General features: G+C 43.4%; 1 protein-coding gene across 6 annotated transcripts in view; it reads right to left on the reverse strand.

Moving 5' to 3' along the window:
• The window catches only part of KCNC2 (potassium voltage-gated channel subfamily C member 2), a 151,047-nt gene extending 143,538 nt beyond the window's left edge, over window positions 1-7,509 (reverse strand). For 2 of the 6 annotated variants that reach the window (XM_034771635.1, XM_034771655.1), the window contains exons 1-2: window positions 7,059-7,509; window positions 5,387-6,050 (exon numbers count right to left, since the gene is read on the reverse strand). In XM_034771635.1, coding sequence (XP_034627526.1) covers window positions 5,387-6,031 — 645 coding nt within the window. In that variant the 5' untranslated portion in view covers window positions 6,032-6,050; window positions 7,059-7,509. The remainder of the gene's footprint in view (window positions 1-5,386; window positions 6,051-7,058) is intronic. The other 4 variants (XM_034771628.1, XM_034771619.1, XM_034771645.1 and 1 more) reach the window with 3 other exon arrangements.
• Between the last annotated feature and the right edge of the window lie 13,298 nt (window positions 7,510-20,807).

Here is a 20,807-nt window from a genome sequence, read left to right on the forward strand (position 1 = left end):
TCTTTACGACTCCCATCCCGCTTCAGCGAGAGTGCTGGTGGATATACCTTTTTTTTTTTAAAGTTCTGCAAGAAGTAGTTGTCCAGATAGACCTAAAGGTTGCAAGGACTCTCAGAAGTTTTTGCATATCAATGAATATTAGCACTTCATAAACGTTACCTAATTAGCTCATAACTCTCCCCACTGCGAAGCAGGCAAATATTATTGTCTCTATTTTAGAGATAAGGAAACTACGGGTTATGTGACTTGACTACAGCTACAGAAGGTTAGGATTAGAATGTAAAGGGCCTTACATGAAGTACCATATTTAGTGAAATAGGCCATGCTGATTGTCACATTGTTCAACTACCCCATTTTGCAGACACTGTCCCCAAAGTGGTGAATGAACTTACGGTCTTCTCAAAAAATGGGGGGCATGTGGCCACAGTTTTTATAGACCCTAAGGCCAGATCTGAAAGCCCATAGTGGGGATTGTGGATAACCCAGGATGTTTCTGAAAAATAAGTAAAAAAACCCTAATGATCTGTTTACATTGCATCACTTATTCAAGATTATATTTCAAAAGAAAATGGACTAGAAAATTTACTTAGTTTTAAACATGAAATCTGAAACTAGCTCTGGCATTTGTAAGTCCCTGTTGGAGCTGGGAGTGTCCGATAACTAAAAGCTTTCTGGGTCCCAAAGGCTGGTTCTGTTTGAACTCCTTCACACCCAGCACTTACTTTTGATTCAAATATTTCCTTATAAATTTTTCAGATTCTCTTTGCAATTTGCTCTTCTTGACTGCAATTAATACTTTACACTTATATAGCAATTGCCTCCTAAGGATGTCAAAGTGAGTTACAAATATGAATTAATTAAGTCTCATAATACACTTGATAGGGATAATACCTATCTCACAGATGGGGAAACAAAGACACAGAAATGTTAAATGACTGGTACCTTCTATGCTAGTGTCTTAGCATAGTGTCTTCTTATATGTGCATAACAGTATTTTGCAAAATGCTGTTTTGTGAATGATTTCTCTATTACTTATGTCTGGAGTGAAAGAAAAATGTTCAAAAAGAGGACCACAGTAGGAAAAGTTGCATAGATCTGGAAATTTTGGAAGAAATTATTCTATGTAATCCCATTTAAAAGATATCACATGTGTATATCACATTTCATATCTATATAGTGGCAGAAATTATACTGATCATGCTCTACCTTGAAACATACCTGGATCTTATCTTTGTTTTACTAATATATCTCTTTAAAAAACTGAAACAAAATCAAAGCCCCACCACCACCATTTTGGACACGTGAGTTCTTAAGGAACATCAGTTAATATATCAATACTTTCTCATTCTTAGGCCATTTAACAGAATATTGAAAAAAACAGGTAATAAATCTCAGTTACCATCTGAATATGATTAAAGTTGAAGATTTTTAGAATCATAGAAACAAATGCATCTTTCATCAACAAACTAGTTACTTCCACTATTTATATAACATCATTTGATGGTCTTGCTAGAATCTCTCACACACACCACAACAGGTTACCATGACAACTTACATTTGAATTTCTATAAATTTTTATTTTTAGAGATCACAGTTTAGAAATCACAAATCATAAATATTAAGTGCTATCCTGTTAATCAAAATAAATAAAATGCCAGTTTTCTTCTTTGTCATATTTCAGAAAATTGAAATTGCTCAAATTACATAGAACAGTAATGCTAAAAAATAATAGTGATTATGAACGTTTAACACTAAGTATCTCTATAATCTGAGATAAGTGGTTCATGAGTCAATAAGATAGACTACAATGCAAAGTGTGAAATCCTGGTCTCACTGAAGTCAATGGGAGTTTTGCAACTGACTTCAGTGGAGCCAGAATTGCACCTAAAATGTTTATAGATTTACACATCATTTGTTTGAGTTTACACAAACTATTATTGCATTTATCAGAAGTGTCAGAAAGCTATCTTTCTTTCTGGAAAGATGGTGTCTAAATTGGCAATAGCATTTCAATTCCAGAGTAAGGTTGCCATCACTTAGGCTACATCTACACTACAGGGGGGAGTCGATTTAAGATACGCAAATTCAGCTACGTGAATAGCATAGCTGAATTCGACATATCGCAGCCGACTTACCCCGCTGTGAGGACCACGGCAAAATCGACCTCCGCGGCTTCCTGTCGACGGCGCTTACTCCCACCTCCGCTGGTGGAGTAAGAGCTTCGATTAGGGGATCGATTGTCGCGTCCCAACGGGACGCGATCAATCGATCCCCGAGAGGTCGATTTCTACCCGCCGATTCAGGCGGGTAGTGTAGACCTAGCCTTAGAGTCTTACACTATGTCTACATTGCCAAAGGGGGAAAAAAAGCATCAGTCAGTCTCTGAGCCCAGATCAACTGACTCAGGCTCATGGGACTCACATTATGGGGAAGATGTACCTGCTTGGACTCTGATACCTTCTCCCCTCACTGAGTTTCAAAGCCCAGGCTCCAGCCCAAGTGGGAACCTCTACATTACTATTTTTAGCCCATAGCACTAGTCCTGTGGACAATAGCCTTAGTTAACCCAAGCTCTGAGACTCACTGCCATGAGCGTTCTGGTTTTTGTTGTTTTGTTTTCAATCTTGATGTACCTAGAGAATCATCATTTAAGACCAGAAAGAATCAATAGATCATCTAGTCTGATCTCCTATATATCACAGGCCATCAATACCACTCAGCACTCACATACTAAACCCAATAACAGAAATTAGATCAAAATATTACAACCCACAGGAGACTAGACTATTATAAACCACAGACAGAGAATATATGGGGCCAAGGTGTACCAGTGCCTGAGGTCCCCAAAGTGGCAGGGAGGTGATTAAATGAAATTGTTCATTAGGTGTTCACTAGCACTTAGACACAAAATTATTTTCTTCTCTGAAAGCCCCTAGCAATTCACAAAGTGGCCTTCTTAGCAGAAAGGTCACCATAAACAGTAGCAGCCTTAAGGAAAAGCAAAACACTGAATTTAGGCAATGTAGTTATAGCCCTAGTTATGGGCTTATTCACTTCAGTATTAAGCAGCCAGTCAGAAATCAAGAGTTCAAAACTAGAAATCAAGAGTTAAATCTACTGAGAAGTAAATGCAGTCACTTCTATAATATTAATATTAGCAGATTACAATGTTGATGTTACAATATAAATACACAGTTCATTTTAAGACTCGACAAATCCACTAATATCAACCAAACAACTAATGATAAAGTGTTCTGGTCCTCAGCATTGAAAGATTATTGAGGAATTCAAGCAGATCAAAAACATGTGAAGGAACTATGGCACTATGACTCAATTATAGCCAGCATTTGCCTTTCCACGTTTCTCTTGGTGTCATCCATTTAACCTTTACTTCATATTTGTCAGCTCTCTGGCAAAGAATGTTGGAAAGTCTCCAAAAAAAACAAACAAACCCACTATAGATTCAATGCACAGTTAAAAGGAAAATGTAGGTAATGAATATTCTGAAGATGTTTTCTAATAGCATTTTGATGAAGATGGGTATTAGTCTGACATTTAGAGCACATTCTACTTTTAAAATAATATTGCTGAAATATTATAAATGTGTGTGTGTATGTCCCATTAGTAAGCAACAATAGGAATTTATTCCATTATCATTAATCCTCTATTATATTTTATTTCAGTATTATCTGAAGCCAGTGGCACAGACAAAGCGAACTGCTGCACAAGCTTTGATTCCTTGGGAATGCTACCAATCAGTGAAGAACAAGAGTGTCTGGGGAGCCTCAGAGCAGCTGGGAGAAATGCACCTCCTGCCTGGATAGTTTCTCCTCTCACTAAAGACCCAATCCTACCCCCATTTGAGTCAGTAGGCATTAACCCATTAACTTCAATGGGAGCTGGATCAGGCCCTAAAATATGATTCAGCAACATACTTATCCACATGCTTCATTTTACAAAGGTCAGTAATGCTATTGAAGTCAATAGGACTACTCCCATGGTTAAGTTAAACATAGTTGTAAGTATTTGCAGAATGAGGCCCAAGTTTGAACCCTTCAGAAGAAATCCTGATACATATGTTGCAAAACACGTATTCCACTTGCATAAAACAAAGCCACTTGTAGTTACAACAAACACAAAAGGAAGGTTGTTGTGGAAGGGGGGGTTAAAAAAAATTAAACCGGGAAAACCTCCATTTCTTTTTCTTCAAAAACTGCACCTGATTTCCTTACCAGAAGGAACTCCAGAGACTTAATTAGGCCCAAAGCCACAGGTCAGACAGTGAATCCACATGGTGATTGAATAAGAAACAAAAATATGAGACTAAAATCAGGGTCTCACTCAAAAACAGAAAATAATCTGTGGTAAAATCCTAACTTCCAGTCTAAATCAAGATAACTTAGTAAAATCACTTACTGCCACAGAATTATGTCCTGGATCACAGAATGAGTAAGGGTCACCCTCAGAAATCAAGGACTAATCCAAGGACTAGAGTGAATCAGGATCACCCTCTGTCACACATACGTTAAACTATGTTCACGCTCAGATCCAGACACCAAAGCAAGGAGATAACTAAGGACACCCTCACAAATCACAGGGAGCAAGTCACCCTCACTTCACTATTAACACAGTGTCACCCACAAAATCAAAGGGTGAGCAGGGTGAGTCAGAGTCACTCTCTAGCAGGGTCCAGATCCTGCTACTCTTGTGGGTATCTATATACAGCCTTTGGTCAACTCATTCCCACACCAATCCCTCTAGGGGACCAGGGACAGATTTAGGGTCACATACACCCCAACTCACACACCAGAAGTCAGTGGTACCCCCATGCACAAAACCTCTCAGGGGTCCAGTGACTGAGGCAGGAGTACCCCCTCACACACATACACACACACCTCAGGAGACCAGTGACTGAGGCAGGGTTGCCGCCCCCATACACCTTTCATCCCAGAGGACCAGGCATTGAGTTAGGGTCCACACATTCACATCCCACCCCAGGGCCTGAACCAGGGTCCCCCCACACTCCCCCAGGGAGACCAGAAACTGAGCAAGTGTCACCCCTCCTCCACATACACAAACACCCTGGAGGACCAAGGGCTGACTTAGGGGAACCAAGGGCTGATTCGGTCCCTCCAGGATTGGCCTGGAGTCTCCAGGAATTAAAGATTAATCTTGAATTAAAGATTATGTCCGGTGCTGAAACCTCCAGGAATCCATCCCAGCAAAATTGGCAACCCACCCCAACACAGGGGGGGAGGGGCTGAGTCAGGTCACCCCCAGGGGGAAAGGAGCTGAGGCAGGGTCACGTCCCCACGCCCCCCGGGGCTCAGGGGCTGAGGCAGGACCCCTACTCAGCGCCTGCGCGGGGCCGGGGTCGCGCTCTCACCCTGGCGGCCCGGGAGGAGTAGGGGTCCTCGAAGAGCGCCCACACCCGGGGCTGCAGCCGTCTCCAGCGCCCGCCCACGCCGTCGGGGGGCCCGGCCGCCGCCCCCACGTCCTCGATGCCCAGCCTCTTGGCGGCCAGGTCGTCGTCGTCGCCGTCGAGGGGCGGCTCGCCGTTGATGAGGTCGGGGGTCTCGAAGATGTCGAGCGCCTCCTCGGCGTCGCGGTGCTGGCGGTAGGTCATCCAGCAGCAGGGCTCCACGTCGGTCTCGTCGATGCCCCAGAAGGCGAGCTCCTCCTCGAAGAGCGGCCCGCACACGTCGGCCGGGCAGTGCAGCTTGCCCGTGCGGTAGTAGTTGAGCACATAGGCGAAGACCCCCGGGTGCCGGTCGAAGAAGAACTCGCTGGGGCCGCCGCTGCTGGCCTCCGGGCAGCCGCCCGGCACCTGCGGGGGCAGGTTGGGGGGAGGCGGTGGCGGGGGAGCCGGAGGCGGCGGCTGCTCTTCCCCGCCCGACGACTCGCTCTGGGACTCGCAGGCGAGCAGGGCCAGCCGGGTCCCCGGCAGGGTCTTCAGCGTGCTCCGGTAGGTCTCGTGCCGGGTGCCCCCCACGTTGAGGATCACCCTCTCGTTATCCTCGAGCTTGCCCATCTCTCTGGGTCAGACATGACTGGGGGGACAGACAGACAGACCCGTCAGCGTGAGACCAGCAGGGACTGGAGGAAGATGGGAAATGGGAGGGGTGATGGGGAGCCTGATTCTCTTGAGGTCACTTTTCTACCCCCTTACACGAAAATGCCCCACTGCAGCCCACATCTTCCCTGCTCTTTACCCTCCTCCCATCTCCTGTGCCCACCACCTAGGTCGACCCTTCCTCTCTTCCCCAACTTGCCGCCTTTCCCTCCACCACTATGAGCCAAATCTCCAGAACTGCCTTTTCTATCTTCCCAAATCCCCCTCCAATAGGACCTGCCTTCCCCTGACATCCCAGGGTCTCCGCCTCGTTTTCCCACTATTCCTCTCCTCGCTTTCGTACAATAGCAGCTGTTAGAGCCTCTCTTCGCATCAACGACTGGAAAGTTGGTTTGCAAACGACCCTGAAACAAACCTCGTAGTCCTTTCGCTGTATCCTTGACGAATTCAAAGCACTGCTGCTCCCACACCCCCTTCTACAAACCAGTCTTTGCCTCCCCTGCTTTCAGACGGCTTTCCCCCCCCCCCCCTCAGTGATCTGGACTCTTCCCTGCACCTCTTCCTTCCCCCAATATAGACAGAGAGAAAGCAGAGGGAAACCAAACAACCCTGCTTCTCCTTGATACGGATCAGTCACCTTCCCCACCCCTTTTTCCTCTCTGTTTCTGGGGTTCTTGGATCAAGCTCTCTGAATAAAAGCAAGCGGTTAAATTATTTGCTATTTGTCCATCTTTTATTATATTAGGGACTTAGAAGAGAAGGTTTGGTCTCTAGGAGGAAAACCCAAACCTCAAAACAGCTCAGGCAGCAGGCACACCCTTATAGGAGCCGTTAGCGTGTAGCTCGGGCTGCTACTTTCTCAAAGCACTAACCTCCCCACGGATTTTACCTATACATTCATATTTAGGAAGACCAGACGGAATCACAGCCAGGTTGGCGTGGATTTTCCCACGGTATCCCCCCTACCCTCCGGCTTCTCAAATACCTTAATGAGGAGAGAGAGAGAGGCTCCTCTTCATATACCAGACGTTGTTTTCTTCGCAGCTGTTGGCGGATCCTCCGCCAACCTGTGTGTGTCTCTGTCAGGCGAGAACTACTTGTTGTTTTTCTCCCCATGTTCAGGTGGCTATTCCACCATCCTTGGTGCTGAACTGCGAAAGGAATAAAAGCAGCCCCCACCGCCTGCTGGTAGATCTCGCTTCCCTCATTTTGCACAATACATGCAATCTTTCAACATCGGAATGAAGAGTAACCATCACAGAGAGAAAGCAAAACCATGGATGGCTGGTCAGAGCACCTAAGGGACTGGGTGCTGGCTGCTGTAATCCGAGCGGCTAGTTGGGGAGACTGTAATGTGAAGGTGAAAATGCAACTCAGGTTTGTCTTTCAAGCGCAGTCCCTCCCATAAGGAGGGTGGCGTGGGAGCTGTCCCTTCAGCACCACTCTCCAGCAAACTCCATCGCGCACCGCCCTCTCCGAGGGTGCGGGGCTGGAGGAGACGGCAGCAAATACACATACCGCCTTTAGCCGAAAAACGCAACACCGCCCCCGCTTCTGAGACACTTAATTGTTCCCTTAAGGACAGCAACAGGGAGGAAGGGGGGCTGGCAGTGGTTGTTTATCTGAGAGATGCAGAGAAAACAGCACCAAGCTACAGGTGACCTCAGAGAGGAGTTCGCCGGCTCTCCAAGGGAGAGCCGCGGTACCCAGCAGGCACAACTGGCCTGTGCCTAGGGCCCCTGGCTTTCGGGCACAGCGCGCCAGCAGCCTCTCTCCATGGGCGGCAGGAGGCATGCACGTGGCGCGCAGCGGCTGCAGCAGGGCTGGATCAGTCCACGTCACTGGAGCCCCTCACAGATCAGCCCAAGAATACACCTGCGGCTGTCGGAGCCCGCTGTCTCTGCTTCCCTTCAGGCGCACAGGCGGCGGCTGCATCTCTTCGGGCAGCTAGGAAAGGAGAGCCGCACCTTGTTTTCATGCAGCTGGTGAAGGGAGGATTTGGAACAGAAAGCTTAGGGAAAGGCCCCACAAATCATCCCAGCAAAGTGATCACCCCCGCCAACACCACCTGGCAACCCCAACAGAGCCCTGTGACGGGCATCAGGTTTCTACGGCCTGCCTCCCTCCCTAGCCCACTGGTGCTTCTTGTTTTCAAGCATGGTGGGGGCTGGTCAAGGGGCAGAGATACCTCCGGCCCCAGCAGAGGATTGTGGGAGGTGAGAAGCCGCTCCTGCAGCCTCCTCAATAGAGGGGTTTCCTTCCACCTCAGCAGAGGCCTGGGGTCGTCACCTGGGCACCTCATGAAGGCTCGAGTGGAGTAGCAGTAACTGAGACCACACCCATCCTTGCCAATAGCAGATTCAACTACTTGATTACAACTCCTAAAAGCCAAAATCTGTATTGTACATAGTTGTAATTCCGATGTAACATTACTGGAAACTGATTGTTGCAACCGAAAAGAGAATTTAGCCCAATATGTTTTATACGTGCTATTTTTTGGATGGAGATTTACATTTTAGACCTTTCAGAGGCATCTTTTCTTGAACACAGCATATGAAAACAGACCTGCATTACTAGAATGTACAGACATGATCTCAGGTGTGCAGTGCAAAAAGGCTTTCTTGTTTGAAATGGTAAATAGAGATGAGAAACATTACATTCATCTGTTGGATGCAGCTTACAGCTGTAATACATTTTTGAAGCTCCCTTCCCCACTCCCTCATGGTAGGAAACCCTGAGCTGGGACACTAAAGACAGAGCCAGCTTGGAGTCACAGGGCTTCTACTGATCCACTAGGATGCGTGCAATCTCATATGCAGGGTCTATTCATAAGACAACCATCTCTCCAACAGAAACCAGAGACAGTACCCCACAAACCAAACTTTGGAGATTGCTAATCCTACAATCCATTCCCATTAGCTTTGCTGCCGGATAAGGTAATATGTCTATTTTTTTAAAATGGTTTTATTGCTTGGGAAAAATAGAAAATATTTCAGAGTGAGGGAAAATCAGTCTACATTATAATGTAAAGCTTTAGTCAAGTCTAAAAAAAGTTGTGCAGTGCACCAGTTTCTAAATATAATACAATTAATTTCTTTTGGTATCATTCCTTCTTGTACTTTTAGCAAGTGATAGATTTCACAACAAAATACAGAATGAAATCATAAGAGTTGATTTCAAAGCCCAGAAGAAGGGAACACTAACAAAATAATGGAATAAATATAGCAATATTCTTCCTGATTGGCAACACTATTTTACTCTCCCCCACAAATGATCACATTTTACTTTCTTCTGTAGAACGTGAAAGAGGCCCAATCCTGTATTTTTGTACCCTTAAAATTCCCACAGAAGTGGGAGTGTTTAAGGACTAGGTAAACAACAGCTTCAGGTTTGGGACTAAAGTGATTCTTAACAACAAAAATATGAGTGGAAATATTTTTCTATTTTAACTATACCAACAGCAACATAGATTCATGTTAAATATTCATTGGAAAGGTGTTTCTGTAGTTGAAGATTTGGAAATTCAGGATAGCTTGCAGGAACTGAATGAATCTCAGCAAAGTACAAAAAAATCCCCTTAGGATAGATATTTTGAAAGGAAAGCAGATCGTGCATTATCAAACAGAAAAAGTTGACAAAGTCATAGAACTGTACTTGAAGAGATTGCTTTCTGGAAATTGGAAGCCAAATTAGAGTTCCACTTAACAGAAAAGGATTCCTATTGCAAATTTAAGTATCATGATGCAGACTCAGTAGAACTACCAACTGTGAATCAATACAAAGAAAGGGCAAACAGGAGAAAAGAAAAAAGTACCCTTATCTGAAATTATGATCTATAGAAAAGAAGAAAAGGTTTCACATGGAGGTACAAACCCTTATTTCTACTAAATTTTCTAATGCAAAGCAGCATTTGTCCAATTTCACAGATGCTATAGCAAACAGGAAGAATGACAGAAAATATAGTAATGGTTGAAAATAGTATGATGTAATCAAAAATGTAATCTTAAATCAGTTTAAACTAGGGTGCAATGGATACCACTAATGATTTTAAATACAAGTTTAATCATTGAGTTTCAATCAAGTTTTGAAATGTTTCTTCCTCTCCATATTTCTCATGATCATTTGTGTGTGTGTTTATATAATTACATCTTTTGATCTTTTACAGATTTGGCAGAATTCATTAGACCATAAATCAATATTGTTATTGTTGTGAATCTCAGTCTACAATAATTAACATTATATCAGAAGGTATTTTGAGCTAAACTTTAGGGCCAAAAGCATTCCTTAGAGTGACTAATGTACAGAAAGTAGAAGAAGAATAAAATTAAGCAAATAGATATAAAATTGCACTGCTAGGAGTCATAAGGTGATTAAATTGTGCAAAGTTAGAGGGGGGAAACAAGAGGGAATTCTGATGATTAAATAAAAAGAAATGTCGATATTTTTGGACTTTAAAAATAAGAGTTAAATGCAAAATGGGTTTGATTAATGCACATCATTGGTGAAGATAGGTCTTATATGGGCAATTGAGACAAAATCTTAACTAGAGCTGAGTAAAACTGGTGAAAAAAATGTGAGATTCTGAAATTGTTCTACATTTCATGTAATCTGACTCCCCCCCCCCCCTTAAAATTTCAATTCATTGTAAAATTTCTCTGTGAATTATGCAGAAACTCTTTTCACATTAAATTTTGACCAGAAAGATCAATACATACTTTTTCAGAAGGGAAATTCAAGGAGCAAAGGTAGAATGTTGTTAGAAGTAATGTGACCCAGAAGTATGAACTCAGATATCCTCAGTCCTCATCCTGCTACTCACACTAACCTAACTAATCATCCAAAATACTGCACTACATGGGTTAGTTAAACCTTACATTTTGCATTTCCTGACTTTTTAAAAATTAATAGTGTTATGTAAAATTAATGCAGGTTTTTGTATTTAAATTCCTCTTTTCAGAAGAAAAAGATGTGCTGGGAGGTTGGGGGTGAGAAATGACAGCTTCAGCAGTATGGTGTGTACAGTTTTGCTTTGCATAAACTCTAAACTGCAGCACTTACTTGCACAAAATCCCTGATTCTTGAACTTTGATTCTTGAGCTGCACAATGGTATTTTTCCAGAACTCCACCAGTCAAATTCTAGCTCTCTGTTTGGATACAAGCCCAGAGCACCCCCTTGTCCCATTTCCCCTCTCGGTTCTCCAGTCAAGTCACCAAGAAAATTTAAAATATTCCCCCTCTTGGGATGATTTATTAAGCCTTCACAAAATACATACATACATCCTTTGGCCATTTCAGGCTCAAGCCATTCCTTTGTCAGGGCTCATCAATGACCCTTGATTTAGGGCTTCAGCTCTCTTGGTTCACCTATTCCCTTTGAGTAGGGGAGGGCTCAGTCCCACTCCAGATCTTGAGCCTTACTGGAAATATCTCCTAAACTCTTTCCTAGCCTATGTCTCTGGGAGCAAGCTCCTTCTGCCCTTACTAGACAGTCTCCACACCCCTCCTTAGAACCGCACTTGAATCCTGGCAGGCTTCCCAGCCCATCATCCAGTTTCAACCACAGAGGAGCATCCCTCCAAGTCTCTCTCTAGGTTCCCTTTGACCAAGTGAAGAGCACTCCTGTATAAACCCCAACAGATAGACATATCATTCAGTCACCTGTCTCCCATTCCCATCTTGGTCTGGTCATCCTTACAATAGTGGTCAGTCCCAAAATGCCTGTTCTTAAAGAGGTTATTCCTTGGAACAACCCTAGCCTTTAAAGGGGATAGATCACCCTGTTATACTTTGATTCTCACCGCCCCCTCCCCCCCCAAAAAAACCCTTAATTGATGATAACTAATGCTTCAAAAGCAGCATTGAATTGAACCGATGCTCTGAATGGCTGTGTGCCTCCATACAACCCCCTTGTAGCCTCCTGCCTACATTACCCATGCCAGGGGCATTAGTAATCCAAGATGGGGGAAAAAGTTTACTGACCTGTGTAACTGCAACTTTTCAAGTAGTTTTGTCGGTAAAGATCTACATCTGTGGGATGTAGACTTTATCTAGAGCTATGGAATATTCTATGTAAGCATTTCAAGGTGGCATAGCCCCAGGCTCCCTCAGTACTGGACACTTTTTAGTATCCCATACCGATTCTGAAAAGTGGCAATGAAGCTTTAATCTGACCTGACAATCTACTTGAACTCCAGTTAAAGGTCAGTAATTTCTTTCTCCTTCAAGTGATGTCAGTACAGAGTGCCACTTCTGGGGCACTGACAAGCAATCACAACTCTAAACAGGTGAGTTTAAAGAGAAGATTAATTAAACAATGAGTACAGTACTGGTTTCCTGAATTAGGTAACCAATCCTGAGGCCAGGTCAAGAGTACTGTTCTATAAATGTATGGACTTCGTTCTTGGCAGCAGCTCCACATTTCCACTGCAGGAATTATAAGAAAATATGCCTTAGATCTAATCAAAGATGCTGAGATACCCTGAGGGACCTGGAAATCAGCTAATTAGTGTCTCCAACCCAGTCAGCAATTGTGTGCCAGACTTCCATAACTCCTAATGTAGACTGATTATTTGACTCACCTTCTCACTGTCAGAAAACTTGAAGATCAGAGATGGAAAGCAGGGAAGGTCTGGACCAGATGGTCATGTCCTGAGAGATGACATCTGAACAATCTTGTAAGTCTAGCTAGCCCAGAATCTAGCAAGACTCCAATAACGCTCAGCCCTGCTCAGATGCCATGAGCTGGCACATGAACAATGAGGGGATGGGAAATTTAAGAAATTCTATTTACAAATAGCAGCACTCTCCCTGTGCCTATGTTTCCCCTCCACACCATGTCCATTCTTGTTCATTTTAGCTGATGCTCTTTGGGGTGTGAACTGTCTTTTATGTGTGTTTGTATAGCATCCAACATAATAAGGACTTAATATCAGGTAGGTCCTCTAAGCGCTACTGCAATGCAAAGCATAATAAATACAACTGTTACCCAAGATGTTCAGGCCACATCAGATCAGCCTTTGAGCTACAAAAGGATGTTTTCTATTGGGTGGATCAAATTATCCAAACTGAGGAGGTTCATTATTTGTTACTAGTACTGTGATCTCCTCAAAAAGAGATATTAAGACTAGCTCCTGAATTGCCCTATGCTGGACATCTGGGGATGAACAACACCCTAAACCATCTGCTATTCTCATTTTATGAGCAAGAGATGTAGAAGGAGATAGCCAATTTCTGAGCCCTCTGCATGGAGTGTCAATGGGTGGCCCTGAAAAAAAACGTAAAGGGACCTTTAGTTTCCCAGGACTAAGTTAACACCCATTTGAATAAACTGAGTTAGACATAATTTGGTCCTTTAAGAAGAGCGCAAGGGGACACCATTACATTTTAGTTTTACTATCTTATGCCATTTACTATCCTAAGGCCACCCACTATCCTAGAGCCATTCCACTGCAAAAAACAAACACAGAACATGGGTTGAAATGGTAGTCAGTGAGACCATAAGAACTGGAGCACTTTCTCTGGTCCTCATTTGTCCCCTGATCAAATTTGTCCATGATCCATGATCAGGGGACAAATTTCATGTTCCACCTAATGCAGGAGGCATGGGATCTTCAGGATAAAGATCAACTTGTACCATATTTATAACCCCCCAAACTGATGAATTATCTGAGGTCAACAAAATCCACAAAAATATGTTGTGAAAATTCATAAAGACAGATGCAAATAATTAAGACAGGTTCCTCTCTTGTCTCTTCTTTGTGACTCAGGAAGTTCTACGGGCCTCCGATAGACTTTTCATCCATTGGCTCTATTGGTTTGCAGATTAGATACATCTATCCCAACAGGGTAAGGCATCTGCTTTAATGGTCTGCCTTCTGAGGTTGATTGTGCCAATGATCTTCCAGACACCCTCTGAGGGAATTGACCAAGCTACCGATGTTCAGGTAAAGCTTCATGATAATCTTTTGTTCTCTACTATTGATATAATGGCTACTAAACAACCATCATGCCAGTTTTGCCCTCAACCTCACAGGTAACTATGGTTTACAGATGACCTACAACAGATGAAGCAAAAGGGGAGATGTGGCGTGTGGTAGCAGAAATCGCATGCAGAATCTCACTGACTGAGACATGCAGATTTAAGATCATATGCCAAGGCAGTGTAGGAAGCAAAGAAAGATTTCTTTATAGGGTCTGCAAAGTCTCATATTGTGGAATTGTTCTCAGTGTATTTAAGCTTGATGAATCTTGGCTGCTTCCATTCAGTTATAGTCAAGTGTTTCTTTCAGATTTCTTTTTCACGTTACTTTGCAAAGTTGCCCAAATTCTGACCGAGCTGTCTATTGCCATGGAAACAGAGCAGTGTTCTCAAGAAGATAAATACTGAGTCTTTGCTTATGCTTCAGTATTGCTCACTGAGGTGATAGAGATGCTAGGGTGGTTTCCTGCAATAACTTGTGACATGGATCCTTGTCCTTTCTTGCTGGTGAAAGATAGTGGGGAAGTACTGGTTCCATTGTTGATTGGAATTATCGGTTTCCTCATGCAATGGCAGGATTCTGATGATTCTTAAAGAAGCAGTTATGAGGGCCACTGTTCATGAAACCAACTCTTGACTATGACAGTCTGGCTAACTGCTGACTGGTATCCCATCTCTAATTATGGAGAAAGGACACCAAGATGGCTATGGCATGGAAAGTTATTTTCTTGAGTCCTTAGATTTCCTTGATTCTGGTCAAATCACATTATAGGTTTGGGTATGGGATTGAAACTGTACTGGTTGCGTTAATTGATCTCCACCTAGCAGTGGATAAAAATATCATATCCATACCAATTCTTTTAGAACTTTCAGAAGCATTTGACAACACTGTCAAATTATTATTTTTTTTGGACTTGCTTGTGAACCCTAGCGGTGATGGATAGAGTTACTTCATTTCTTTTTTGAGAGAACCCAGAGGGGTAATTGTGGGCAATTGTTCTTCTGACCCAAGGGTTCTCATCTGCAGGGCGCCATAGGGATCTATGCTGTCACCTGTTCAATGCATTTAGGAGGCCACTGGGATGGCTAATGAGGAGTATGGGTTGCGACTAGAGCTGGGTGAAATTTTTTCAGTGAATAGTACATTTGCTGAAAAATTCATTTTTCAGGGGCACTGAAGCTATTTGTGAATTTGAGTCAAATCTGGCAAATGGTTTTGGCTGAAAAACAAAAAATTTCAGAAAGGTCACAACATTTCAAATTGACATTTTCAAAATGTTAGGATTCCACCCGAGACCTCTTCCACTTGGCGTATACAGAACAACAACGTGTCCAGTTCTGGGAGAAACTTTATCCAGTTCTCTGGGATCCAAAAAACTCAGTTCTACTCCTGATTTCATCACTTAGGTTCCTTTATTTGGCATACAGCAAAGCTATGCTAAGTTGATCAGACTCAAGAATAGCAGGTGGGTGTAGGCCAGGCATACCAGACATCTAAAGTTACATAGTAAAGCTCTTCCTTTATATATATTTACACATTTCATTGCATTTACTGTACATTGCATCACACATTTTGGGATTGGCTTGGTTACTTTGCAGGAACCAATCCCTCTTCAGCACTTTCCATCCATGCATTGTCCATGCTCAATCCACTCTTTACCCATTCCTAATTTATCTGGTCTATTGTTAGTAAATGGTTCCCTGGGTGTTCTCACAAGGGTTCCCAACTTTGTAATTTCAGAAAACTGAAGGCCCCCATCCCACCCTTTCCCTAAGGCCCTGCATGCACTCATTCCATGCCCTATTTCTCCATCGCTCACTCTCCCCCATCCTCACTCACTCACTTTCACTGGGCTGGGGCAAGGGGTTAGGATGTGAGAGGAGGTGAGGGCTCTAGCTGGGGGTGCGGGCTCGGGTGGGACCGGAGATGAGAGGTTTGGGGTGCAAGGAGGGGCTCCAAGCTGGGGCAGGGGTTGGGGCAGAGGAGGAGGTTTGGGGGCAGGCTCAGGGTGCGGGCTCCGGGTGGTTCTGGCTGGTGTGGTATGCAGGGGCTCCGGGAGGTACTGATGTCAGGCGGCCCCTTAAATAGCAGCCACACCAACACTGTCCTGGCATTTCCTGGGCCTCAGAGGCTGCTCTATCTGCCCTGAATCCTGGACACATGGCTTGGCCAGCCCACTGAGGACAAAAGTTTTTCCCACTCTCTGGAATGCGGTGTGTGGGGGAGGAGAATTCCCCATGACACCCCCACACACACACTGCTGCCCCAGCTCGCTGCACCCCCAGCATAGCCCAAATCACAGCAGCTCTAGGGAGAGTGTTGCTGCACCCCCCCTCCTCCATCTCTCCCCCCCCCTTTTTTGCAGTGACCCCTCCAGACCCTCTCCTTCATCCCCCCGCGTCTAGCCAGTGGCTGGGGCCTCCATGCCCAGCTGCTGCCCAACTTTGCTCAGACCCGTTCCCAGGGAGAGCAGCCCAACTTTAGCTCCATGTTTCTGTGCAGTCTATTCATCCCTGGGAGGAGACTGACCAGCCCACAGCCCCTTACCTGATGGTCGCATGGTTCCGAGACAAGCCTGATGCAGCAGCTCCCAAAGAGCTGGTTACTGGGCCCCGGGTCAGGTGGTGGCTGCTCACCCTGGCCCCTTCCCCTGCCGCCACTGCATGCAGCCGCTGCGGTACTGGGCCTGCTCCTCTCTCTGCTCCTGCCAGCCAGGGAGCAGCGGGCCAGGTAGGGAGGGGTGCACTTCTTAAAAGCCACAATGCCCGCTCCGCAGGGAGCCCCCAGTCACCACAGCGTCTGCTGCCTGGGGTTAACCGTGCTGGCCCTAGCCTGCAGCCAGTTGCCTTTCCCAGCCCCTCTGCTGGGATCCGCCCCCCTGCCTGGCAGGGCTTTTACTGCCCCTGAGCTCCGCAGAGAGAGCTGCTGCAGACTCTCTCCTCAACCCTCCACCGCCAAGCGGACTTTTAACGGCCTGGTCAGCAGTGCCGACCGGAGTCACCAGGGTCCCTTTTCGAATGGGCATTCCAGTCAAAAACTGGACACCTGGCATCCCTAGTTCTCACTCTTAGCTTAGCTGGCTCAGACATTCTGTTTTTAATTTTAGCCTACTGACCTATTTACTTATTTGATTTAGTACAAACATTTTGGTTTCAGCCTCATGATCTGTTTACCTTCCTTCCTCTCTAATTCTCTCCTCCAAGAAATGATGCCTCCCTCCAGGTGTTAATTACTCATGTCAGGCCAGGCCTCAACTACATAAAACAAATCATTTTGATATTTCATTTAGAAAATGTCTATATCTTGTCTACAACAATGAACTGATTTGCTCAGGTTTTTTCAAAACATTATACAGTCACTATTGACTGATATTACTTAGGTTAGGGGCAAGCTGAGACTTCTGCTTTTATGCTCACCTCTGTTCACTGTATTGTTAATGGTATACCAATCCTCCATCGCTGTGTGTCTGTTTCTTCCACCTGTTGCATCCTGTCTGATACCCAGATTTTCAGTTTTCTGAGGCAAGGACTATCTCCTGTTACCAGCTGATAGAGTGCTTAGCACAACTGGACCCTGATTTTTGACTGAGGTTCCTAGGTCCTGAAATAAGATATTATAACAATAAAATAAAAAAATAATTGGGTTGTGACTAAAAGAAGAAAATTTGTGGAAGTCAGAGTGAAAACTGGAATTCTATGAAAGTGGAGTTGCAACCTGAACTATCACTTTCACTACTGCAAAGGCTACAAAAAAAAAAAAAATATTGACCCTCACCCAGAAAAGAGCTTCAGTTTAAAATTTAGCAATACCACAATTAATTGTAATACACCGCTACCTTGATATAACGCGACCCGATATAACACCAATTCGGATATAACTCGGTAAAGCAGCGCACTGGGGGGGCAGGGACGGGGCTGCGCGCTCCGGTGTATCAAAGCAAGTTCAATATAACATGGTTTCACCTATAACACGGTAAGATTTTTTGGCTCCCGAGGACAGCGTTTTATCGAGGTAGAGGTGTACTACATTAAACTCTGAAAAAATGCAACCATTTATCAAGCTCATTACTGAACAAATTTTAAGATGTACTGATTTAGGCTCTTAGCATGGTTTTTCAAAAATTGTTTAAGAGAATCAATACTTAAGTTCTTTCCCTAGCTACAACATATTCTGAAATACACATGGAAATGGTTTTTTGTCCTTTATGACAATCTTGTCCTAGATGGAAAGCAGAATTGTGTCCTGCTTTGTCAGCAATGAGTTCAATTTCACAATACGATGTTAATATAATACAGATTCATTAAAATAGAAAAAGACGTTATCATCATCCTTATCAAAGTCTTTATGATTTTAGATTAATAAGTTATTTCCTACCATGTCAATTTTTGTTCTACTGCCTAGATTATTCCCAATATTTTCTTATTATATTTATATACTTCTAGGTGGTGCTAGAAATCCTAGAATCAACTGTTAGTTGCAATGCTGTGATCAGTTGTGGGGTTTGTTTGTTTTTTGAACTCATAACTTTTTACTTCCATGTGTCAGCTGCTCATAGGTATGCCTTATGAATGCATGGTCTATATTACCTATTGCAATCAAATATTCTGTACAATCCAAGAGTGTAAGTCAGTATAAGAAGTTATCAAAAGACTGTCCTTGAAGTAAAAAGGAATGCAGAAATGTTCATGTTCATAATTATTAGGAATGAATGAGACTACCTCTTTTAATATTCCTTTTATTTTGATGAGAGAAATGGAATTAAACCAAAAAGAAATACTAATGAGTTAATGAACCTTATTAGTGTGTAAAGCACCTTGTATACTGTTCCTTCTAGATGAAAGGTGCTATGTAATTTGGATTATTATTATAGGATATTAATTCATTGTGGAGAAAAGTATTGTGCAGGGGACATCAGTGATTTAAGTATAACAGGGAGTGGAAGAAAATCTCCACCTTGTAACAAGTGCTTTCTCTCTGTCTCTTATTGAATAAGAACTCTTGAAGCTCTCCATCCTACAAAGAACCTCATTAAAGTCAAAGCAGGAAAAAAATAGAGCAGCAAGAAATAATAAAAATCCTACACCTTGAAAGCAGACTAGGAGAAGCCAGATTTCTCAATTTTTTTTTTAATTAGAATGATATGATTCTGCAACAGTATGGAGTGCACTATACTTTGAGAACTATAGGTAACTTTTAAGTGAGGTGGCTTACATGCCTTTGTACCATATCATGGAGTAATAGGACTTTATACTCATATTAAAATCCCATAGAAATATGATTCAGTGAGGAAAGGAGAAAAGATTGTTCATATGCCATCAAATGTACCCCAAAAAAAAAAAAGATAGAAAACCGATCTGATAAACCAGTCTGTTAAACAAATACATTATGTACCAAATTAACTTCTTACATGAGAACAGACATGTTCAAATATAATGCCCAATAAAAGAACCTGCCTATTAAACTAATTATATTTTGGTGCAGCGTTTTTAAACTTTTTTAAATTGGGTCTACTTTACCATAATACAAATTGCATTTAGTATCCAGTACAATATGTTAACAATATGGGTTTCTTTGAACTTACTGTCCCATGTTTTGCCCCATAAATAAAATATGCGTGATCACGGTTAAAGTGGATTAGAGTATTCTTGGGCCTTCTTTCAGGGTTTCCAAACCATATTATTATTCATTCATATAGTGCTAAAAGTGTGTTAGGTATTTTACAAACAAGTAGAAACACAAAGCCTATAACCTGAACACAAAAGGCCAAAGTTTGTACTTTGAAAACTAGCCTGTGTTGTGTGGCAGTGCAGAGCCACACCATCCCAGAAAGTGCATGCTGCACCATTGCTGCTGTGTATTCCCTTTGTCATTGCTGATCAGACCTACCAGCTATTGAGGGGGAGAAGAATAAAGCTATCTCCACACTTCCTCCCTGCCCCATCTGGGGAGATTTTGGCTCCTAGAGGGTACAGCAAGAACCAACCTGAAACCCAAGGTCTCGGGTTGTCCCTGGCCTTTGTGAAGTGTGTGTAAAGGGGCACTCTTTGCAATCTCCCTCTACCATCACTCAATGAACCTGTGCAGTGCCGGGGCCAATCTAGCCCAAAGCACAGAAACAAAGGGCCTGATTCATCTCCCACTGAAGTCAACGAGTCTACGGACTTCAATGGGACTTGGATCAGAGCCAAGCAGATGGGAAGCAATAATCAGTAAGTGAATGAGCAGTGATGTTATCAGGCCTCCAACCCACTCATCCCCACAAATTATTTTTGTTGGGTCTGTGTTTTTATTATTTTGATAACATTTTCTGAGGGAAGACCTAGACTTCATAGTTTTTATGGAAGAAGTTAGCATTGGAAAAGGAAAGGGAGGAGGCACAGCAGAATGGGCTAAGAGGGCACCAGGAATACAGGCAGTATGGGAAAAAAGGCACAGGGATGAAAGTGGAAATCCACAAAAGGGGTGGAAAGCCAATTGCCAGCACAGGAAGATCTGTTTCCAGTGGTTTTTATTTTATTTTTAAAATACAAAACTTCACTCTGTGCTTATTTCCCTAAGGTCACTTTGAAACTATGTAACACTAATACTCCCCTGTCCCTTAAATCTATTAAGCCCATGAAAAGCACAGTATCATAATATAATTTGGTATAAACTGTTTTGCTTTATCAGCCCTTTCCAACATGCTATTATAAAAAGAGTGAAATTGGAGCATTGGCTTGACATTCAAGTACCTTAAATCCTCTTATCCTGAGAA

Source organism: Trachemys scripta, chromosome 1 (genome assembly GCF_013100865.1).
Source record: "Trachemys scripta elegans isolate TJP31775 chromosome 1, CAS_Tse_1.0, whole genome shotgun sequence".
NCBI lineage: Eukaryota > Metazoa > Chordata > Testudines > Emydidae > Trachemys > Trachemys scripta.